The 25,877-nt window shown below is 30.7% G+C and overlaps 1 protein-coding gene across 3 annotated transcripts in view; it reads right to left on the bottom strand.

Moving 5' to 3' along the window:
• Positions 1-25,877, bottom strand: part of LOC129920743 (plexin-A4) — a 52,671-nt gene that overhangs the window by 4,733 nt on the left and 22,061 nt on the right. For all 3 annotated transcript variants that reach the window (XM_056002341.1, XM_056002340.1, XM_056002342.1), the window contains 7 exons: positions 17,972-18,087; positions 1,964-3,240; positions 1,352-1,894; positions 1,096-1,258; positions 831-1,039; positions 420-750; positions 32-313 (listed from right to left, as the gene is read on the bottom strand). In XM_056002341.1, the coding sequence (XP_055858316.1) occupies positions 32-313; positions 420-750; positions 831-1,039; positions 1,096-1,258; positions 1,352-1,894; positions 1,964-3,223 (2,788 nt within the window). In that variant the 5' untranslated portion in view covers positions 3,224-3,240; positions 17,972-18,087. The remainder of the gene's footprint in view (positions 1-31; positions 314-419; positions 751-830; positions 1,040-1,095; positions 1,259-1,351; positions 1,895-1,963; positions 3,241-17,971; positions 18,088-25,877) is intronic.

Genomic DNA, 25,877 nt, shown 5'->3' with positions numbered 1-25,877 from the left:
AAATCAGATGAAAATTAAATTAAGTACATACCTGAATAGATGTCAGTAAAGTTCTTTCCCAAATTGATACCCTGTATTGTAATATTAGTTCCTCCTTCCCAAGGGCCAGTTTTTGGCGAGAATGATTGAATTTCTGGATTAGGACATGTTTCCATTCTATTAAGCCAATCAGTTTTGCCTTCATTATTCTTATTGCATTGCTCTTCAACTTCGCATGAATTTGTTGACGAACACCAACCGCAATTATATTTTTCTGCCAATGCCAAACATATACCACAACTGTCGGCCATATCACGACAACGATATATTACAACTGTAACGTAAAAAAAAAAAAAAATTCGACATAAAAACAGGGGTAAAATAGCAGGAAAAACTTAAGTTGAAAAATTGAAACACAAAAGAAAAAAAAAATAAAATACCATGAATATCATGAGGATTATCAAGTGGTTTGGATCCACCCCATATCACAGCAAATGTAGCTGTTAAATTTGGTGATCTTGAAGAATATTGAAATTCCATATTATCACAATAAATTGTATCGCCCAAGAGTTGAGCATTCAACGATGTTACACGTCCTTCGATATTAAATTGACACACAAAACGGGTTTGCACAATAAATTGCCCAATAATATGTACTTTGACTTTGATGGATTTGCTGGTACCGGCAGCAACAAGTACTTCACTACCATCACCTGTGGCATTGATTGTTGGACAAAATCCAGGTCCAGATCGATAGCTTGGTCCGATTCGCTGAAATAATTTTTATTAAATCAATTTGCAGATGATGCCAATGGGGAGAAGAAGAAGTAGAATAATCTGAATCAACTTACACTAACTCCAGTTACAAGAATATCATTGCGACAATTTTCGGCTGTATCGTGAGTGCAACGATGAGCTTCAACGCACCAATCACAAGGAAATTCTGACGATACACATCTGGTGCATGAGGAATGTGTACTACAATCGAAAAATGTAAAATCTGTTGATACCAAATCAGGGCCATTTTTCGTCCGAACTGATAATCTTGCCGTAAAGTGATCTAGAATTTGTAATTTTTCAAAATCACAGTATTTAGACTTTATATCTCAAACTTACGTCGTCCTTGTTCAATCTGTGGTAACATATCAGTTCGAGGTGTTGTACAATTAACACCATTTCGCTTTTTTGTTGCATTTGTAAATAGAGCCTTCTCTTCTGTTGTAAAGGCACACACAAGATTCTCCTTGAGTTGAGGTAGATGGTCAATTATCAGTTCCAACTGAAACACACCCAAAAATGTGTCATTCGGAACAACGCTGTCGGGGGGTGCATGAGTTTTTTCCCATCCCACCCCATCACTATTATTACTTACCGTTCTAGCTGTTGTTCGTTGTAATTGATGTGGCACAACACTTGTTATTGTCGTACATTTGCCAGTCTTATAGCTTACCCAATACAATGGATCATTGGCATCATCTTCGCATGTGGAACGTGGACTGCATTTATTTTCTAATGAACACCATCCACAATAGGGATCACGAGCGCCTAAACATTGCCCGCATGTCAAGTAATCGGAACAATCGTAAACTTTCACTTTTGATACGCCATGCCTGGACATAACGTATATGTGAAGTTTTTGATTATCAAAATGCATATCACTATTTATTGGTGAACCAATGTTGATGGGAATGTTGGCATATTCGATGGCTGAACTCGCTGATTCAACAACGATCTTTTTAAGATAACCATCAGCAGTGCCAATAAAAACAACCGTATAGCCACTTGTACGAGTTGCAGCAACAGATGTTAGACGTTTATTGAATATTGCAACTGGTACAGCAGCTATAGGGTGTTCACCACCCAATGGCGAATTGACATCTAGACCACAGAAATCCTCACCAATGGTTTGTAGTTTCTAGTGAAAGAGAAGAAAAATAGTTGTTGATAATATTAGACTTACTGATTAATAACACAAAACACATACAGTTGAAACACAATCCATATTCGGTGATATAAAGTCAAGCCCTCGAGCTCCATTGCCATTGAAGCAAGATTTGATGTTTTGCATGAATTTTCTGCGAATCGATTTCAGCGAATATATACATAATGCTGAGTTATCGGTTGACACGTTGCCTTTACCCTCCGAGAAGACCGCATACAACACATCATCTTGTTCGGTTATGGCTAAATTCGACGCTAAATCTGAGCCGGGCTTGCCCAAGAAACCAGCCTGAACTAGATTGTATTTGGTGCCACCTTGGGCATCAATACAATCCACTGGAATTTCTGTGTACGAATAGTAGTTGGAGTCCTCTTGGCAGATCCGCACCAATTTTGTAATGTACTCCTTGGGTGTGGAGTGATGGTTGTGTTTGAGTTGTGTCGTGAGGAAATACGAAAATTTCTCCGAACTAAAACCGTAAACATAATTCACCAGGTATGACTCGCGGGCATATGAATTGATGAAAATGCGTGTTCCAGTTGTCACCGCCGATGAGGCGATTTGAAATAATTTTTGATTTTCGAGACTGCGTGATGCCACAGCTGGAATTTCACTGCGATATGGTGAGTTGTTGGTGTACGTTACACCAACGTACATAACATTTGTAACTGGTGGCTGAGGTGGTCCTGGCGCTATAAATGCCACCGTCGACGAATTCGCATCGTTGGCAACAACTGCATCCGATACTTTGTGCTCGATAATGCTGACATTTTGTAAATTACGCACCGTACAAATGCCCTGGAACAATGAACCACAAGATATTAAACGTGATGTTGCCCTATCAATGAGCAACACTTTGTTAACGTTATCGGTTGGTTGTCGTACAGCATGGGCCGGGCAATCAAGCACCGTGCACTCGACAGAATCATTTTGTGGTCCGGTTATAACCGATTCGTGTAGTTCGAGTTCTGGCGAAAGTTGGAATAGCCGATTTATGCCGCCAACATAAACACGCCCGGTTATTGTGTCCACAACTAAGTGATTCAGAGTTGTGTCGAATTGTACTTGTCGAGTTATTATACTGCTGTAATTGTTATTATTGTTGTTGTTTTTTGAGGATGACGACGGTTGTTTAGATAAATTTCCACCGCTACTACTACTGCTATTTGGGCCACTGTTATTGTTTACGCCGCTGCTGCCACTACTGCTGCTACTGCTTGTGTTTATACTACTAGCACTGTTGTTACATGTGACATGGTGATATAATGTTGCCAGCAACAAGGCGTTGATTAGAAGCCTCATGTTTCACAACATAAGTACTGAAATAACAACAATAAAAATACAAATTTAATTAAAAAAAATTCAAAAAATTTATTTTTTAAATAAAAATCCAAAAATCCATAAAGCCTTTTACAGGAAAACCCTATCACTGCCGCCTCAAACTAAGAACTGAGAAAAATTCTACAAGTTGTTATTCCGTTCTTATCTTGAATGAAAAACAAAAAAATGTGCAAAGCCTAAATTTTATCATGATATTTATTTTTATGTTAGTTTGAAAAAAAAAAAGAATCATTATGTTATCAAGCCCGCCGGAATATGACTTTTTTCTCAAAATAGGTTTTGAATATCTCATCGTTCGAATAAGATACTTCAAATTTAATCTGAACTAAAAACGGGTCTTAGAAATCGGAATCACAAAAAATAAATATGGAAAGTCACAATGTTTTTATATCCACTCATCAAATAGTTGACTGATTAGGCAAATTATTTTAAATAAATTGAACGGCGCCGACTAAATTTTATTTAAAAAAAAAAACAAAAATCAGTCATTTCAAAATCTGTTTTCACGTAGGTACAAAAATCGCAATCGAAACCAAAAACTATTGAATAAAATTCATCTTACTTTTCGTATAAAAAACCAAACTCAATTTTTGATTTATTGATATAAAGGATTGACAAATAGCATCCGTACAAGTTGAATTTATAAACACAAATGAGAATGAAATGTCTGTTGTCGTCGTCATCATCTCGGATCGGACATTGAAATGTCAAAAACACCTGAACATAGTTTTTGTTTTTTTTGTTGTTGTTGTTGTTATTTTATTTCATACAGCTTTTGATAGTGTGGTACTGGTAATGGTGGTCTAGTAGTAAATATACCTTATAGAAATAAATTAATCATCTTGTAGATGATACGCAGGACAAGGAAATGCCGCGTTGCGCCCACCCATGTCATACATAAAAGCGCCTCCACAACCTGTGAACAATAAGTAAACCAATGCAACAAAAGCATTGGGTTTCTTTCAACTGCCTTAACGATTTCGTAGACTAGTAGCAGCATCATTTCAGGGATGAAAACGTTTTCGAATATTTTTGACTTGATACTTGCTTGCTAGGTCTCCTGTCATACTTATCATACAAAAAAAAATACAAAATATAAGACTGTAGCCTTTTTTGCTCGCTGAGTGTTAACCTTTCAACAGTTAAGATTTGTTACCGTATTTTGGGTATTGGTTGCTCTGAATGCAAACGCTTAAGAATAATGAAGTAGGTTAAAAGGAATTAAAAATGAATGGAGCAGAAATAGGAATGCCAATCAACAAATAGAAACAAATCAGTCAAATATTGCCTATAGTACTGAATAAGAGGCAAATAATGAAATACTTTAGGGATAGTTTCAAAGCTATTATTTCTAAGTCTTTCAATCCCGCTTTTATATGAAAGATACAATTTAACTATGTTATTATATTACTAATGGTTAGTTGATTACAAAATGTAGGTAGGTAGAAATGGCGGTCATAAGCAACCCCGCTTGATGACCGTTTTGATACAAACACATGAGTGATAAATGAATTTGAAAAAATTAATAAAAGTGGTATGGTCTAGACCCCAGTTGACTCGCGTTCACCGTATTTGAAAGCCTGCTGCCTCACAGCACTAGCCCAGTACCAGCAGGCTGTTCTAAAACCATTTTGTTGCATTAAGCATTAAGGAATAAGATCAAGTCTTTTACCTTTGATTCTGTGATTTTATCTGATGTCCTGTGCACATCGCAACGATCCTGCCTATCTTTTCTGGGTCTGGAGAGCATGACTGGAGAGCATGACTTAAGAAAATTACACTCATTTCAATGCGATATTGTGACGGAACAAGATAGATGTTAGAAGTCATGATAAATAACACTGTGATATTTTTTTTTTACTTTTTTTTGTAATAGAGGGGGCACGTCGATTCTAGTTGATTCAGGTGTCCTGAATTTATTGATGGCAACCGTTTTTAAAACTTGGGTCAGGTTTTAGAGATATTTTGAAAATAAAATTTTACATCGCCACTCTCACAATACTGATAATTTGGAATAATTTTCGTCATTTCTAACAGTTTTTGATTAGAGAAAAGCTATTCCTATAATATAGAAAGATATTCCAACCTAGATTATTATGAAAAGCAATTTTTTAAACAAAAACTTTAAATTATTTTCATTTTTTTACTTTCAACGCCCTTGCCCTTTAAGTTTAACATTGATTGATTGAATAACTAGAATCGATGTCTGCTACAGAATCGAACTACCACAGTATAATTAAAAAATATAGAAAAACTGAATGCAATTCTCGCCCTAGAATAATTAACCCTTTGTAGGTACACCTATTTTTTACGAATTTGGTTTATACTTTTTCATGCCGCTTGAACTTTTTTCGGTCTCACTATTTTATAGAGAATCATATATGAAATTGATGTAGAATTTTACGAGAAATTCGAATATTGTATTCACAATTCCTAAAATATGTACTTTCACCCTAAAAAAGACACTTTTTTGTGACCTTTATGACTTTTTATTTTTGTCCTGTCAAATTCGCACCCTTGTGCCGACAGAGGGTTAATTGAGTAAATAGTAAAATAAGATTCACACAGGAATATTTCGGACATTTATTTGAGTCAAGTTCAAATATCAACGGTGAATTCTCTCGTGATAACAACATCGTGTAAGCAAAGTTTATAAGATATGGCGTGAGTTTTACCATATTTTGTGACACAAAACAAAGATATTTACGAGGTTGGACTGCAAGCCGATGAAATGTGCTTTAAAACGATGTAATTGGAAGTAAATTTGTCATTTGTGTAAAAAATTCCAGCTATAAAACAGAGTCCCATAATTAAAAATAATTCTGACGTATTTGCAACACAGCTTGCTGCACTGGGAACTACCCACTCTACTTTTTATTTTGTCAAAAGAAAACAAAATCAGTAGTTATTGTTAACAGAGATGAAAAGAAAAAAACAAAAATATACACAATTAAACTATATAATTACTATGCTTTTATTTCTCATAATAACTATTCCTTTATAGCAACTACTATATAAATGTCAAAATTAAAATCAAAAGCTCAGATTAAGTCTAGCGGTGATGTCTATGTCGATATCGGTTGGAGGAGAAAAGAGACAAATTTAAGAAATAAAAGATTTTCACCACATATATCATTTGGAAGGATGTGTTGTAATATAAACCTCTGTCATATATTCTCTTATTAATACAGTCTAGTAGTTTTGTAATTTTCTGTGTCGATGTGTCGAGATTTTGTGGGAATGATGATGTCTCCACATCATCTTTACCATTAAGTTTCAACATTGCATCCCATTGTGGATCGATATACCTACGTGCCTGACAAAAAAAAAAATTTGTAAAAAAAAAAACCAACTTAAACAAAATCCTCCACCAACCCAACAAAAACCACCAATCACCCTAACCCCTCAACATGCATTGCTCGTCCGCCCGCAACCGCTCTCTGCCTATCGACCTAAGGTTGGTTTCATAGAAGTCTGATACAATAGGAACACGCTGGAGTACAAGGAAATGTATGGTATACATTTGGGCTCTGTGAAGCCGGTTTGATGGCACACTCTGCTTAAAACAAGGACTTATAGGAAGAATTATATTTTGAGGATGAGAAGGAGCATCCAGCCTGCGAACATAGACAACATATATTTGATGAACACAAAAGAATCGTTACTGTATGTTTGCACGAATAATTCCTGTAGTTAGGCGTTTTTTTTTTTTTTTGTTTCGTTTTAAGGAATTCCCCAGTGTTTGTGTGCCTCACACACACTCAGAGACAAAATGAAAAAAAAAAAAAGAACATAAAATTCAACTGGTGGTGTTTTGGATGCTGCTGACGCTTTTGTTTGGATATGTTCCTTTCATACGTTGACCAGCTTTTTTGAATTTTTTTTTTTTTACATAAGAATTCCATAAATATCCTTTTTTATATTTGTAAATCAGGTTGTTGCTCACACATGAGTCATTTTGATGTTTTCTGTTGTTGCTCTTATTATTTTAAAGGGGCAGACAAAGATGTTTTTATTTCCCATATGTGCGGGACGAGTACCATGTACATTCCAGGACTTAACTTGCTTTTATTTAATAACTATTGAATACAACATTTTTGTTTGTTGATAAAAATGGCTCTATCCAGAACTACAACTACAAAAAAAAAAGAGTCGAGTAGGCATGAAATTTTAATTTGCAAAAGATCAGCGTTTTTCAAATTGAATAACTAAAATAGTAGTATTGTTTATAGATAGTTTGTTCTCATTATCAAAAAAGTTCTATTAAAAAATGATTGAGATGGGTATTATTTTTTCATTCTCTCTTATTTTTAAAGCTGTAACTTATTTTTTTTTTTACTCCGTAGGTAAGTTCTTGATAAATAATAACAATGCACAACAAAATTAAGGTTTTTGTATGATGAATAAACCAAACAATACTTTTCCAAAGGTTTTTTCTATCAGCTCCCGTTTTTAAAATATTACCGCTAGAAAATGCAAAAACACCTGTTTCTGAAGCTATGCTGCAATGTGAGGGAATTTTTTTCAACACTCTTTTTGAAGGTTTGTATAAGAATTGCTTTTCTTTTTTAAAAATCTGTTTAAATCTTTGCGATATCTTTTTTTATATTCCGAGATATTTTAATTAATAAAATAAGCTACTTAAAATTAAGATATCTCGGATAATAAAACAGATATCGGAAAGATTTAAACAGATTTTCAAAGAAGAAAAACAGTTCTTATAGAACCCGTTAAAAATTATGTTGAAATAAGGTATCCCACATCATAGAATAACCTCAAAAACAGACAAAACACGTTTTTTTTTCGCAAATTCTAACGGCAATATTTCAAGAACTAAGATTGATAGAATATTTCTGGCTTCATATTCCAGTTAAGCACACCGAAAACTATTGCAAAAGTATTGTTTGGTTTATTCATAATAAAAATAGTCAAATTTTGTTGACCAGAGCTATCAGCCAAAAAACGTGTTTTTGCATTTTCTAATGACAATATTTCAAAAACTAGAGCTGATAGAATATTTCTGAAACCGGATTCGAGTTCAGCACACCAAAAACCCTTGGAAAAGTATTGTATAGTTTATTCATCCAAAACCTTTTTGTGCAGTGTAATTTGAAATTCAGTCATAATTCAGGTAATCATAATTTATTATTATTTTAAGAATTAAAATAAAAATGTTCATTCCACATTCCAAAATTGCATGTCTCTTTCCGCTCTGGGTTGAATTTTTTTTTGTTTTAAAATATCTTCGGTTTTTTGCAAACCCCATAAATTCGCTCAATAAATATCGATTACAGATCATTTCCTTTTGTTTAATCGAAGTAAGGAATGACCAAATTCATTTGTCCTTTAACAGCTACATTATTAAGAACTTAATGGAAGCCTAAATAACATATTCTTCAGATTTATTTACAGCTTCAAGGAGTTTATCGTGAAAGTTCGCAAGCACAAATTAGAAATTTAGGGTGGTAATTTTACATCATTATATTAAAAAATTTAAATCGCCCAAAATTCTTTTTTTCAGTCAATTTTCAACCGATTTTCATGAGAAAAATCATCGTTCGAATAAGAAATATGCATTGTTTTAAATTTTTTTCAGTATATAGTTTTAAAAACAATGTCAAAGTCAATTAAACTCAACAGTATTTTTGAAATTTTTGATTTTATGAAATCTATTTGGACCCGCTTATGACAATTTAAATGTTGTAGAGCTGAATCTTGTCATATCCTGTAACAAAATTGATACGCTTTATATGGATGACGCTGGGGAAAACTCAATGCTTCGTCAATATTGAGAGAAACTCAACATATACATTTGCACTACCAGAAAAGTGTGATACGGTGATGCATTGTCATGTTTTAATGTTGTTTTTGAAAAAAGATAAGGCACAATACAAAGGCCAACATAACCGGAAATATACGCATATATTTTTTTTTTAAATCCACATTATATCTGGGACTTGCTGATAATATCACCATGCTTAAAAAAAAGCAAGCAGCTATTACTATCTTGGATACAAACAAATAAGTTGATAAATTAAAGAGAAGACGAAGTTCATGTCTGTAAGAAGTTGTTGGTAAGGACTTTGCTAAAACTCTCTTGATACAAAAAAAGGAATCTAGAATTAGTGAAACATTTATATTCTGACTTAAATTTTTCATTTAATAAACAAACCATATTCAATATAGTAAGAGACTACTTCTATGCTAATTTTGTCTTTATTTTCCATATTTTTAAGGATGAAAACTGAACGTTCCATCGTTTCTTCGAAAGTGAATTCCATAAGCGAATAGAACTAACTAGAAATTGTCGTTTAGGGGTTGGGGTCAAAATTCTTTTATCAAAATTCTGCTTTACAAAATTCTGCTTTCAAAATTCTGCTCTTCAAAATTCTGTTTTACAAAATTCTGCTTTTCAACATTTTCCAAACCCTTTTTTAATTTATTGCAGAATTCTGTAAAATCAACTTTTTGAAAATTTGTCATATTTTAATTGCGTATTAATTTCTGTTTTATAAATGTTCAAATTTGAAAATATTAAGAAAAGGTTTTTAATATAAAACATTTCCGAAAATAATTAAAAATTTATTAATTAATCAAATAAAGATGAATATTCAAAAATTTGAATAAGAAAAGGAATATTTTGTATCAAACAACATCGGTTCCAATTAGTTTACATATTTTATTTGAAAGAAAGTCAGTATATGGAATTCAAAAAATATTTGCGACACTTAAATAAAAAAAAAATTAGGAAAGTACCAATGTTGAATTACATTAATGAGGTTTATTTTTCTTTAGCCAGTGCATATGCTATAGAAAAAAAAAAAAACAGAATTGGCAGAATTTTTTTGTTCAAATATAATGCTGGCAGAATTTTGAAAAGCAGAATTTTAAAAAGTAGAATTTTGAAAAACAGAAAAGAAAAAAAGCAGAATTTTGATAAACAGAATTTTCGCTAAAAAAAAGCAGCCAGAATTTTGACCCGATCCCGTCGTTTAAGTGCTAAGAACGTTAATCTTGGATAAATGAGTTTATGAGATCTGCTGGAGAATCCAAAGTGTAACCGGTTAGACAAGTTCAATCACATTCGAAAGTAATACCAGTGCCCTATGGACAAGGAGGTTATCAAATAGTGACATATTTAAAATTAACCTGAAATAGTTTGAAAACTCTTGGTGCAAGCAATTGCAAAAACACCAGCATTCAGTTGAGCTCAAAAATGGTACAATACAAAACCAGAAGACTTGCCGCCGATTTACTGGGTTAGGGAATATTGGAAGCTCCAAAAACTGAACAAAAAAAATTTAAAATCGGTCGAAGGACAAGGCTGATACAGGTATTAAGTTTTCTTATGAAAATTTTAAGAGTTCTGGTGTAAAAATCTTAAAACCTAGTTTTTTTTATTGAAGCTTGTATACAGGACTATTTTTATTGCAATTATGATACATTTTTTTTTCAAGAGTGCGAAATTTGAAAACTTTTGGACAGCTGTTTTTACAAAAGTTGAGTTGTCTTCCAAGGGGGCGTGATATAACGCCCATTTTCACTGAATCTATCACAAAACTGTTTCACGCAAAGGAAATATCGAAAACTTGGGATATTCAAAAAAGAAAAAAAAAAGAGTATAACCATCTGCAGCAAAAGCCACAAAAAGTAGTGAAATCACAACAAAAACAGAACTGTAAAAAAAGAGCGTTTTTAATGACAATAATGACAGTATTAAAACTCTACAAATTAGGTAGTCTTTTATCTTTTTTTTAATAAAACTTTTGCTCTCATTTAAACCCTTAATTTTTTCAAAAAATGATTTTTTTTTTTGATTTTTATAACAAATAAAAAATGAATTTCAAGACAAGATTCTAAAACACTCTGTGAACAAATTGAATTGAAACTCATCAAGTTTTAAGTTTATTTTAAAACAATTTAAAAAAAAACATCAACTTGAATTTTACAACGAAAAATGAAAATCTAGTCAACTGTGCGTCGCTCTTCGTAGTCTACCGTGGCAAGATCGTTAAATCTTTCCTACCTATTAAGTTCTTCTTAAATTAATCAATCTAAAACTTTACAAGTCTGTAGAGCTATAAACGATACTCTATTTATTCAACGTTGGGGTTCGTTTGAGCCATTAAATGGAACTTACTCGAATGTGGCAGAGTATTAACTGACTATGTTATTATTAAAACATCACCACGTCCATTCTTAAACACTGCCTTCGAAATTGCCCCCATTACCCTTCCTTGTTTAGTTTAATTTAGATTAAGTTATTGTAGCTTCACATAAGGCGGCTAAATATAAATGCATCCTCAACAAATTGTTCATAAAACATACATACACTTTTTATTTAAAAGGTTATTGCTGACTTTAAAAAAAAAAATTATATTATTTTTCAAGGAATTGTCCTTACAGCTACACCATTTCTATTGCACGTCAATAATGAATAGCTAGACTACAATAAGTTTATTCCAACAAAGACAAACAAAAATCCACTAATAGATTCCTTATACCTACTCCAATCAATGACCTTGATATATGTATGTAATGTATACCGCATTCTGTATGATTGCTTCCAACTAATTGCATATAATGTTGACTTGGTAAAACATTTCACAAATCGTCTATTTTATCAGGACTTGTCTCTCAATTGAGTAGAAAACTCCACCAAGCTCAATTGACTTAATCCTTTACCTCTTCTTAGCTACTTATTCAATTTTGTTGTTCCCTATAGCAAAAAATAAAACTCTCTAGTACTTTATTCTTTATAATAAGTGTCTTCAATACAAAAAAAAAAAAAAAAAAAAAATGAAATGATTGCGAAAAGGATTTTGCTGTACGTTCTTTTATTTTTTTTTTGTATATATATAAAATCCTTTTCAAGTAGGTTCGTGGATATCTTTCCATCAATCATAAATTTTACTTACGTACGTATTCTAATGACGATGATTTTTACTTGTTAAAGAAGCTTAGCGTTTTTTTTTTTTATAACGGTATGCGGTTCTATAAATGTCTCCGGAGCCACAACAAGTCCTTAAAGAAATTAAATTCGATTGATTGTACATAAACCTCGCAAATTATTATCATCTGCATTATAATAGGACTTTAGAGAGAACTCCTATGACAACCCCATGACGAATAGTTGTAATATTTTTTTTTTTTTTTAACCTCAACAATACAAATTATGATAGTAACATTTTTTTGTCACTCATAAATAGTTTAAAAATAAATATTTATAAAAAGAAAGTTTTGTGTCCGATTGGGCAAAGTAATTGGAGATAATAAATCATTCAGGTATGCATTTGGAAAAGAATTAACATAGTTATGGCCGATTTCAGGAAGGACTTTTAAAATAGCATAAGCAACAAGATGTTGTTGGATCATTCCGACTTTCCTGACATGGAAATGAATGGAATAAAAGAGTCTGATGATCGGATTGGCATCCGTAAAACAGCTGTAACTCTAGTCATAAGACTTGATGGTAGCACCTTCAAGTTCTTGTTTTTGTTGTTGTTTAAAGATAATTATTAAAACAAACACATTTGACGGGTATATGTATTTTATTTTGCCTGTTTTTTTCCTTTTCCAAAATTCTTTATCTTTTGAGCCTTTTAAAAGTAATACCTACATAAAAAAGGATACGTTTTACATGTATATTTCACGAGAAATCTGGGAGAGAAAGGAAGCCGAATACAAATCTAAAAAAAATAGGGAAATCGTTTCTAAACATTTCGAACCGGATGGTCGTTATCCATCTGCATGTCGCGGATAAGGACCACTCTAATGCATATGCATACGCATACAAAAGATTCAATAACACAGGTCAACACGAAATTTGTGCTTGGGTTGTGACTATGAAATTATGATAGATATATTGATACTCATCTGGAAAATATATTTTTTTTTTTTAATTTGCTTTTGAAGTCAGCAGAGCAATTTCCAGTTTTCAAGTTAATCTGTCTTTTACAAAAATTGTCGTGCGTAATTTTGGCAAAAAGTCGAGAATTTTAATGCTGTTTTCATATTCATATTCAGAAAAATAAAAAAAAAGGAAATTTAAGGAGAAAAAAAAAATTAAATCGATTGAAATGGGCTGATAGGCTAACTTAAGATCTCTCAGAATTTGGTAACTTGTTCATCCCAAATACTTACAGTTCTTGTGAAATTTCGAAAAATCCCTACTTTAGAACAGTATTTTGCTTCCTCTGCCCATAATTGATTTTTGTTTTTTACAATTCTTTCACTAAAACATTGCCTATCAATAAGAAACAATTAACTAATAAAAATATTTTTTATTTTATACGCCATTTTTTTGCAAATTAATTAACAGTTCCGAGTTTTATAAAAACTCAATTTCTTACTTTTATTTCAGAGCAACAAGACCAACAAAATTTTTATTGTGTGACTGTGGTTTTCAAAAAAGTATAAAAGTTTCCAAAGTTGAAGTTAGATAAAAAAATATTACAATTTGAACTCAACAAAACAGGCTTTTTCGGAGCAAAAAACCCTTGTATTCATCATAACTTTTCTCTTATAATTTAAGTCGAATAAAGATCTTTGGCAAAAATGTAGAGCTTTAAATTATCTACATTTTATACCTTGACAGTTTTTTTTGTACAATGCACAGTTCTTGCACTATAGCTCATAAGACTCGAGTTAGGCTCACAGGGTATGAAAATTGTATTTTTGCTCCCAACACTACAAAAGCAAATCTAAGGAGGGGAAAGGGTGATTATCTATTGTTTTGGTTTACCATGAACCCAAAAAGTGCAAATTAAACCCAAGCACAAAAAATATTTTTATTTTTGTCGACCTGTGTAATTAGCTCACTTTTTTTTTATTTAATTTAGGAAATACGATGGGAAATTTAAAGAATCAGGAACGACTTTAAAAGAAAGAGTAGAGGACAAAGAAGTTCAAATCCCTTTTTTTTCTGCGAAAGTATGCTTAACTACATTAATCACTTTTTGCAAAATTATAAAAGTAAACACATTTTTTTTTTGCTAGCGCAATAAGTATTCTAGCCTGTAAAAACTATCAAAAAATAGTTTTTAAAATTTTTCACTTTTTCAGCCAATGCAGTTAAGGCTTAAGGGACTTGGAGAGTATAGAGCAAATAAATTCAAATAAATTGCGTAATTAGTAAAGTGTTAAAAAAAAACGGTTTTTTAATGGCAGGAATTTTAAAGACAGGATTATGAAAATCGGAATATCGAACCCGAACCCAACAAATCCTTGCTTATAGTCCAGTGCATTTATGATGTTCATATGTATATGGGCGACCAAGCAGTTTGTACCACCCAAAATTTTTGTTTGCTCATTCGATAGAGCATTGGCTGAATATCATTACCCTGATTTTTTGTACTCGCGAAATTCACCTTACGGCCGCCATCTTGGATTTTAGTTTTTGTTTAATATCTCGATTTCTATTTATCCTACATAAAAGTTGTGTATACAAGAAACGTAGGCAATTAAATTTCGCGTCTTTTACGTTAGGAACACTTTTTCGATATTCTGAATATTAAAAAAGTTACAAGCCAAAAAAGTAAAAAAAAAAAAAACGAAAAAAATGACAATTTTAAAGATTTGAGCACTTTTTATCAAAACTATGAAAAAATGTATCGAGAAAAAATTACACTGGTCAACAAAATTAAACTTTTTTTTTGTTACAGAAACCAAGGTATACTTTTCTATAGGATTTTGGTGTGCTGAGCTCAAATCCGAAGTCAAAAAAATTCTATCACATCACGTTTTTGAGATAATCCCGTTAAAAAATCGAAAATGCCGCTTATTACCAGTTTTCGAGATTATTTCTTAGCTTTTGATTATTTGTTTTAAATAAATTTGTAACGGTTTCTAATAGAACTAAATCTTGTCTTTCTAAATCCGTTTAAATCTTTTAAAAATCTCTTATCTTCTTTGAGAAATCTGAAATTGAAATCAACGTGTTTGGTATATCTCATGTTTATTTACTTTTAATAGCGAATCTCGAAAAGTTCTTTGCCAATCGCTTTCAAAATTTGACACAACGTTCCATTTAGAATCATGCAAGTTTTTATATTTTCGAAGGTGGTGAATCGCAGTGAGATACATCAAAGCGTGACCGTGTCAGATACTTATACTAAATAATTACTAGTGAGAAAAATATAATTTTTTTCTTGTTAAAAACAAGATAAGAACTTACTGGAATGTAAATGAAACGTTGTGTCAAAATTTGAAAGCGATTGGCAAAGAACTTTTCGAGATTTACTATTAAAAGCAAATAAATATGAGATATACCAAACACGTTGATTTCAATTTCAGATTTCTCAAAGAAGATAAGAGATTTTTAAAAGATTTAAACGGATTTAGAAAGACAAGATTTAGTTCTATTAGAAACCGTTACAAATTTATTTAAAACAAATAACGAAAAGCTAAGAAATAATCTCGGAAACTGGTAAAAAAGCGGCATTTTCGATTTTCTAACGGGATTATCTCAAAAACGTGATGTGGTAGAATTGTTCTGACTTCGGATTCGAGCTCAGCACCCAAAAAACCTATAGAAAAGTATATCTTGGTGTCTGTAACAAAAACCTTGTTGACCAGTGTTATTTGCTTTAAAATTCTCTACAACTCTGCCATACAACTTTTTTTTTGTATCGATATAATTAATTAAGTTATTAATACTTTTTTGTTAAAAAATACTCCTTTTTTACGAAATGAAGAGACTTAAATATAAAAAAAAATTGCAAGTCCTGAATTTTGTCTTGTAACATAAAGCTATAAAATACTCACTAATCATTTAAAATTCAAGATTTGGTAAAAAATAAAATTAAGAAAAAAGTAAAGATAAAAAACACAAACAAAAAAGAGCATTTTTAACAAAAAAAAAAAAAAAGTAATAATAACTTTTGTATTTATAGCGATAGAAAAAAAAATTGTATAGCAGAGTTGTAGAAAATTTTAAGGTGAATAATCTTATCTCGAAAGGTTTTTTCATAATTTTGATAAAAAGTGCTCAAATCTTTAAAATTGTCACTTTTTTCTGTTTTTTTTTTTTACTTTGTTGGCTTGTAACTTTTTTAATATTCAGAATATCGAAAAAGTGTTCTGAACATAAAAGACGCGAAATTTAATTGCCTACGTTTCTTGTGTACACAACTTTTATGTAGGATAAATAGAAATCGAGATATTAAACAAAAACTAAAATCCAAGATGGCGGCCGTAAGGTGAATTTCGCGAGTGCGAAAAATCAGGGCAATGATATGCAGCCAATGTTCTATCGAATGAGCAAAAAAAAAATTTGGGGGTGGTACAAACTGCTGGGTCAACTTATAAATGCACTGGACTATTAAACCCTTTAAGTTCACGTTGGTTTAAATTTTTTTTTTTTTAAATTTTGATTACAACAAAGGTCATTGGCATGTTTGCATTGAATAACTCATCAGTCACCACCTTAGATAGCCGACTAATTAAGTAATTAAATCGAGTTCAATAACAAAGAAAAAGTTCACTCAATCCTATTTTGTTAAATAAAATAATAAATTGTTAAAAAAAAAATAAAAAACTACCCAACAACATTCTCTAGTTTATTGTCGGTCCATCACACATCCTGGAAAAAGTTAAAGGATTTACGATCAACTTATACCTACGACGTTCTTTCTTTTTATATTTTTTTTTTAACCTTTCTTATAAATTATAAGTTTTTTTTTTATAAATCATGTGGTTCGAGTGATATCTACTCATTCGGTTAAGATTAAATTCGAAGAAAACAAAGCAACGACCGCCTAACAACTCCCCACTTTCATACATATATTAGATGCATGTTTGGCATTTTCTACTTCGGTTCAATTCAATATGAACAAAAAAAAAAAAAAAAACCAATAACTACAACAAAAGTTGTAAAGGAAATAACCATGAAGAAGAAAGCATAATGAAAAGGAAAAATCTGCACCAACAAAACGATGCAAAAACTCATCTGTCATGTAGGCAGGCAGGCAGGAAGGCAAGCAGGCAGGCAGGCAACAAGCACCCTCTGTAATTTCTATCGCAGCAGTGCGTGGAATAGGAGGGTTAGCCGGCGGCGACGCGGCTGTTTGCTGCTGTTCGATGAAAGGATATTATTTTGTAAAACAAAAAAATGCGTTGGCGTAAAAATTATGATTATAAAAAGCCCCTGTGAGTTTTGTGGGCTTAATTTTCTAACTCACTTGACTCATAACAATACAACATGAAACCTTAAATCTATATCTGGACTATTGCAAACAGGTGAATGGATGAATGCCTCCTCACTGTCTATGTCTATCACGAGATCTGCCAAAGATAGGTAGACATAATATGTACATTGTACCAGTTGCCATAGTTAATTGTCAGACTAAAATGGGGGTGGCAATTTAATTGAACCCTCTATTTGGTATATTATTTTTTTTTTTTATGTCATAATAGCTCAAATTCGATCCGTTTATCGACATCGAGAAAAGGTAGATTTAAGCTAGAATATTGTAATAGCGAAACAAAAAATAAAATTTACGAATTTTTTGTACTAAAATATGGCGAATATTGCTTTTTGATTACGAAAAATGTTTTGTTTGATTTTACATTTAAAATACTTAAAAATCATCTCTTAATAACAGAGAGTAACAGTGAAATAGGGTTTTGAAGAGTGACTGTGGATATTAATATTGCATATTTAAAAAAAATATATATAAAATATTTAATAATAATATTTTAAACACTTACCAATATTAACTGCCGAATGTCGTCAGCGTTGAAATAGTTTCTAGTGTCCTGTTTATATGTTTATCTTTATTTTTGTATTGTTTTGATTTTTTTTTGTTTGTTTTTAATTTCAGGATCTAAAAATAAATTGAAATAAAAATAAAAACTTATAAAAATCAATATGCGATAAAAGTTGCATTTAATAATTATGTTTTCATTCGAAGTTTATTTAAAAAAAAGTTTCATAGATTTTTTGGGAAATGGTAACGGAGTTACGAATAACAGAGTTACGCGCGACAGAGTTACGGCCGTCAAAGTTACGAGAAACCGAAGTTACGAAAAACTAGAGTTACGAATTCTAAAGTTATGTTAAGCTATGACATGTGTTTTTGGGTTGGCAACAATTGCAACAACAGTTCACGACACCAAAATAACGTCTGTAAAAAAAAGGGGTGATTTGGTTATTATTTTAATATAAATAATAACAAAGTGGGTATTACAAAATACGCTATGAATAATTATATTAATTAATAGAAAAAAAATACGTATTTGCAATATTAGTTGGACAAATAAGAAGTTAAATTCAATTATGTCCTCCAAACTTATATAAGTAAAGTATACTCATGTTTTTTTTTTTCTATTTCAACGTTTTTGCGATCTTCTCACAAAAACAAAACCATATATGTATATCTATACCTATCTAATCAAAATTTTACAAGATTAAATAACTTTAAATAACTTTACTTTACGCTTTACTTATTTAGTTCTGACCAATGAGAAAAATGTTAATCTCTTGTTTGTATTTTCATAATTCCATGTCGCTCCTCGCAATTGTTGCCAACCCAAAAATCACATGTCATAGCTTAACATAACTTTAGAATTCGTAACTCTAGTTTTTCGTAACTTCGGTTTCGCGTAACTTTGACGCTCGTAACTCTGTCGCCCGTAACTCTGGTATTCGTAACTTCGTCGGTTTCCCATTTTTTGGAAGTGAATTTTTTTTAATACATAGGGAAAGTGGGGGCAAGACCGCCCACTTAGTGTTTGACTGTCTTAAAAACCAATAAAAAAACATCTTTTAAATAGAATAAAGTTTTTATTCATTAAGTTTAATGTTTTTTGTAGAAACTCTCATTATTATAAAAAAAATTAAAAAAAATACTGAACAAAAGATAATACGTTTAGAAAAAACATCAAACAAAAAACCGTTTTGCCCTTACATGGGGGCAAGAAAAACCGTTTCTTTTGCTTTAAATGCAGTCTACTTGCAATAATAATGCACTTATGATATATTTTCATTAGTTCTCACTCCAGCACAAGCTTTTTGGTACCATTTGGTACACATTTTGCACTTAATCCAACAATACTTTGGATTGGATCGAGAAAACAGTTGCAGATAGAAGGTACAAATACAATCTGCAAAGTCCTCTTCATCAGAATCATCAATTACAGTATTGTTTGTCGACTGTTGCTTAGCTTTTTGGAAGATTTAACGGTGAACTTCTTTTTTCACTTTGTTTAAGCTACCAGAGCTTCCAATTTCGCCAATGGGCGGTCTCTTGCCCCAGTCATATCATATTTGATGTTCTGTATTTTTTTTTTATTTATCTTTATGACATCTTCTTTCGTAGAAAATACTTTTTAATATTAATTTTCTATTATAAAAAAAGGAAAAGTTAAAAGTTTTAATTATTTCAGTGTCAAAAATACAACTGACTTTTTACATGAACGATAACAATTTGATGAAAAATCACAAAATTTAACGTAACTCTTCGGGGTCTTAACCGAAATTGCCTAAACTTACAAACGTGATCGATCGTACCAAAGGGCACCTATTTTCTATTGCAAGTGTTGAAAATTTTGAAAAATTGAAAATCTTGCCCCCACTTCCCCTATACATAATTTTATAAACTATTTACCATTAAATGATTTAATTTTTTTGTTTTCTATAGTAATTTTGTATATTATGATCTTAATAACAATAATAGCTTGAGGAAAAGTTTGAAACTTTTATAATTTACAGCTCTAATATGATTACCAAATAACAATTGTTTGATAAACGATAGAATCCAGAGACCAGAAATAACAGTCAACCTTTATTTTTAATCGGTTTCTCTCTGAGAGTTACCACATTACTTTAAATAGTTTCGGTTAAGGTTTGAGATTTATTTAAAAAAAAAAAAACAAAAATAAAGGTTATCGGTTGAGATTTATTTTTTATTTTTTTTTAAATATCTCTCAATGGTTGAGATTTTTACAAAAAAATAAATGGAAAAGGTCAACCTTTAATCGTTTTCGCTGAAAATAAATCAAAAATGGTCAATTCAATGGAAAATTTCGAATATGTCAAGAATATTGCAAAAATAAATATGAAAAGGATGAACTAAATAGACTCTCAACATTATTTAGACCCAAGATTATATCTCTTTTCGTTTAAAGTAAAATCTGAAGACGATAATGTGTTTTCCACTGTGATTTGAGTCGCTGGGACGACAAGCACAACCAATGCAATTTCGAATATTTCAGGAGACCGATGTTCTTATATCTAGGTCAAAGCGTTCAGCTTCCAGAAGCGTTTTCGCTATATCTTAAAACGGCTTTATCTCGAAATTTTGAAAAAAAAAATAAAAAAAAATTTTTTGATGCCAAAAGGTAGCGGGGACTCTAACCTACATTTGGGTACAACTCCCATCCCTGTAGGTGGACGCGTTCTCAAACCGGGAGAACTTAAAGGTAAAAAAAAAGTAAATGCCGATTCTGAAAAAATAGGCATGATGTGGCGGTTTAACATGGAAGATGATTTTTTAAAAATCTGACAATGTGCAACGCGTAGGCCCATGACACAAGCTATCATTTGGCATCACTCCCAAAAATTGCTCTCAGGCGGTTTAGCTTCTAGGAGCGTTCAAAGATTCGGGGATTTTTCGAAAAAAAATTTTACCCCAACTTTCAAATGCGATTTTTACGGAATTTTGAAAAAAAATCCAAAAACCCGATTATACCAGTACCAGTAGCTGAGAATATAAGCTTTCATATGGCACCACTCCCATGTCTCTAGGAAAAGAATTGATACATTTGCAGATGAGATTTATTTTTTTCTCTCAGCGATAAATCTCACTGGTTGACCGAAACATAAAAAAAAATACAAAATAAAGGTTTCTCTCAGACCTTGACCGAAATGTTTCTTTTTTAAAAATAAAGGTTATTTTATGACCTTTATTGAAAATGGCGACAAATAAGAGTTGTTATTAAGGAACCTTTCAAAAGGTTGAGATTTATTTCTGATCTCTGATAGAATCTATCAATTACAAGAAATTTTGGTATAACGATAGTTATCAATTGATAGATTAAAAAATTATTTGCGATAATTGTTGAATTGATATTTTCAGATAAAATTAATTAAAATTGTATTTTTTTCTGCTTTCAGTGTTCATAATAATATTTTATAAATTTTTTCAGTGACATATTTTATTTGAAACTATAGCGTTTTTTTTATGTTTATTTTGCTTTATGTTTCTTTAAAACAACTATACATTTTATCAACCATAAATAAACAAAAAATGGTAAAGTAATAAAAATAAGCATAAGAAGGACTAAAAGTATACTCCACGTCAGTTCTTCTTCTTATTCGAACAAACATTTCAGAGGGTCATAAAACTCTTAGTAATCGAATGATTCAGATTTATTCTCTTGCATTTCTTGGTATTTATAGCATGTTTAAAAGTTTTTCAAAGATTCTACTTATAAATAAATAAAAGCAACTGGATGGGTCTTTACTATCATTATTTCAAGGGTTTTTTTCTTTAAAAGAAGCTAATTGCTGCTTTTCTGTACATTTAGTAAATTCTGATTGACAGTTAAAATTTAGAATACAAATTTTTCACTTAACTACCGGTCAAAAATTACGAGCAAATATTGGCGTTTGTTAACTAAAAATTTTATTATAATATAAATAATAAATTTAAGATCTCAGGTACGATATTTAATAGTACTAATAATAATTATTTATTTTGTTTTGTGAAGTATCGATATACCTACTCGATATTTTTTTTGTTATCGATGCTATCGATAGACTGTCGAAGTTTAATCAACACTAAATTAACAGTTTGTGCAAAAGAGAACAAAAATAGCGAAAAAACGATAAACAATGTAAAAAAATTCGTTTTTTTTTTTTAATTTTTTTCAAAAAAATTACTAAACTTTCAAATAAATTGTTCAAAATTGTTTATAATATCTTTCTACTGGTAGGAAATAACGTTTGAGTAGAATTATTACCAATATAAATATTGTTTTTGGTTGAAAAATGACTAAAAACAGTGGGGAAACTCTCAAAATAATTGAAAAAAACTTTCAAAAAAAAATTAAGTCGTACCGATAAATCGAAAAACTAATGATGCCAATTGATTTCTCGGGTCCGAAATAGGGCGAATCAGTTATTCGCGCGCCTATCAAGAATTTCGACTTGCACAGTGTAGGTAATCGTCGAATCTTATTATAAAGAGTCATTAATGAAAAATCTATTTTAACAAAAATTAAATTGCAAAGCTTATATAAATATTTTGTTTTACTATCTGCAAACTGTGAATCAGAAGTTAAAATTCTACAACAACAAAATCTCGTAATGAAAACTTAAATTGCCCTTATTATAATTAAGAAGCAAAAAAACAAACTTCCTACGCAACAATACGTAGATGCATTTTTTGCACAAACAATAAACTAACCATATAAACCTCTAGCAGTCTAATGGGCTTAAAGGAAATAGGAAGCAAGAGCAAGTAAGATATTTGAAATTTACCCAAACTCATTTAAAAAAAAAATATATATTTATATATTTATGTATGTGGATAGATTATAAGTTCTACGAATAAAAACTCTGAAATCACTTAACCTATTTGTCATTATGCCACCACCACTAACACCACCACTATCATCATCATCATCATCATCATCATGAACCACCATGCTATAATATTGCGTATAGAACTACATACCTACTTGGGGAATCGCGAAACTGACGAATATACACGTATTTCAATTGAGAACTTCTTTAGTTTTTTTTTTTTTTTTTTTTTTTAATGGTTGCATTCACTGACATAGGAAGAAACACTACAAGGGTGTGCAATACTCACAATATAATATAACGCCCCTTTCAAGTAAAAGAAAAACTATACTGGAATTTTAAATAATATTAACACAAAAAAAAAAAAATCTTAATATTAAAAAAAAAAAATATTTACTGACCCGCAAATGATTTATATTTTTAATGGGACCTGAAGTAAGGATTCCTTTAACAAGACGCGTTTTCTTTTACTTTTGTTTAAGGGAAGGACAAAACAAATGTTCCTCCTGTGAATTTTGTTGCATGTGCTAAAGGGCAAGTATTGGTTTCGTATTTTGACTATTTAGAAGCTATCTGAAAGCTGTTTTATTATAAAGTACATACTAAAATGTTGTTAACACTGCTTTAAATAAACTTAAACATTACAGTCACTTATGTACGCGAAAAAAATATAGGCAAAAATTACACTGGTCTGCAAAAAACAAAAAAAAAGTCGGGAGCAAGAACTCTGTAAGGTGATTTTAATTAACTTGAGTGTGCTGAATTCAAAACTGTTAACAGATTTATTCCATCACGTCTAGTTTTTCCAAAAACTAATCTTGAATGAAATGTTTTTTTACTTTTGATCTAAAATATATAATTTTTCGTAATATTTTGTTTTTTTTTTTTTTATACAAATCTGCTTCAAAAAACCATAAGTTCACTTAACCACCAAGATTTTGAGATATCATAAATTTCTATACCAAATATCTTTTAGCAAAAAATAGTTTTGAAAAAAAAATAAACATATTTAAGACTATGAAATATGGCTTCTGGAGATTGCATAAGTAGTTTTGCAAAAAAAAATTTAACGGTAATGAAATTCAACGCCAGAAGTACCAACAAAATGCGTTTTTGACCTGTTAGTATTCAAATATTTCAAAAATGTGACGTGCCAGTGAAATTTTGACTTCGGATTCGGAATCAGCACACATAAATCCTTTAGAAAAGTATAGTTTCTTTTAAGCTCTATTTTCGTTGCCGACCAGTGTTATCAAAGGAGTACATCCCTATAACGATTGTCAAATATCAATTGTGATTATCAAACGATAGAAATTATCAATTGCAAAAAATTTTGTCATTTGATAAGAATGATTGTGAATTTTGATCGTTTTGCAACGATTGTGAATTTATATTTTCATTTGACATTTCGGTATAAGTTGGGGTTGAATTTTTGTTTGTGGTTTTGTTGGAACAAAAAACATATTATATTTTCACTAAAAAAGGGTTGAATTAAAAGTGAAAAAAAAAATATATACTAATAAACTAGGAATTTTTTAATTGATAGAAATTTGATAGCTAACATTTTAATAGTAATACCATGTTTTTCATTCACAATAGTTGTCAAATTTCAAGGTTTAACAAAAATATTGATTATTGATAACGGTTATAATACAAATTTATTAAAATTATTGGTATTTGTCAAATGTCGTATTGATAAATTGGAAACCGTAATAGGGCTCTTATACTTTCCCTAAAGAGCAGGTTCAATTTAAAGAAATAATTAAATAAATAAAAAAAATTTGTCAAATATTAATTTTGTATTTTTCTTATATTTTACTTTCGAAATAGGAAGAAAAAAAATAGATCCCAATAGTAATGATGCATATTTGTCTATATGTATTATAGACTTTAATAAAAACTTTTACTAGAAATTGTTTTAAATAAGACAAAGGTTCTATTTTATTATAAGAGCAAGAACGTATGACCCAGTCGTGCGTTTTATTTTATTCCTTTTTTATATACATCTTTGAGGGTGCCGTTTCAAGTTGATTTTGTTTGCTAGTAAAAAAAAAAAAATATATAAAAGGTTTCGTATTTCGTTGTCATCTTGTATTTAAGGAAAAAAAAATATATTAAGAAGCATTGAAAGTGTTTTTTTTTTAATATTATGCACATGCATATACAAGACTATGATCAAACATTCGTAAGGTGTGGGTAAAATAAACGATCTCATATAGACTCAAGAGTAGGCTTGTGCGTATTCTGATATAGGGGTGCGATTTCAACAATTTAACAACTATTACACTGAAAAAAAAGTGATACCAACCGGTGCGGTGTACGGAGATAAAAATGTCACCTTAAAATAAGATGATATGAACATTAAATTTCACCACCTTAAAATTTTAAGATATCCGCTTAAAATAAGGTGATTCCACTTAAACTCAGAAAAAGTTGTTTTAACTTTAGAATGGTTAGATTAATGTAAAAGTATGCAAGATCTTTCTTGTGGAGCAGAATATGTCTTGCTCGTTTGATTATTATAATTTTTTAATTTGTTACAAAATTATGAAAAAAAAAACGAATTTTTAAAGATTTTCTGTATTTTTGGACCTCAAATATCTTTTAAACGATTAGATAAACGAAAAAAGTTTGTATGGCCTTTTTTGTAGACCGTTCAATTATCTATAAGAATATGTAAAGAAATTTGCTAAAAAGTCGATTTATAAAAAAATTAAATTTTTTAAGAAGATGATTGATGTAAAAATGGAAAATTGCAAAGCTCATATTTGGTGAGTATATTCTAAAGTTGTCTAGTAATCGATATTTCGGAGTATAAAATAAAAAAAAGGCATTTCGATTTTGTTTTGACCCACCCTAATGTATATGAGATGAGATGAGAAAAATTAAAAATAATGATGAGGTCGATTTAGATTAGCTGTTTTATTTAATTTTATCTCCACTTAAAAACTTTTCAGTTTGGCTATTTGACTTTGTCAGCCAGTTTTTTGAAATTTCGGAATAAATTGTACAGCCTTTTGTTTATTCACTTCATCAGTTTAAAAAAAAATATCACTTTTTTGCCCAACTAAGTACTTAAAAAATTTT

This window comes from Episyrphus balteatus, chromosome X (genome assembly GCF_945859705.1).
Source record: "Episyrphus balteatus chromosome X, idEpiBalt1.1, whole genome shotgun sequence".
In the NCBI taxonomy this organism is placed as follows: Eukaryota; Metazoa; Arthropoda; class Insecta; order Diptera; family Syrphidae; genus Episyrphus; species Episyrphus balteatus.
The sequence above is the reverse complement of the archived record's forward strand: the minus strand, read 5'-3'. Positions and strand labels throughout refer to the sequence as shown.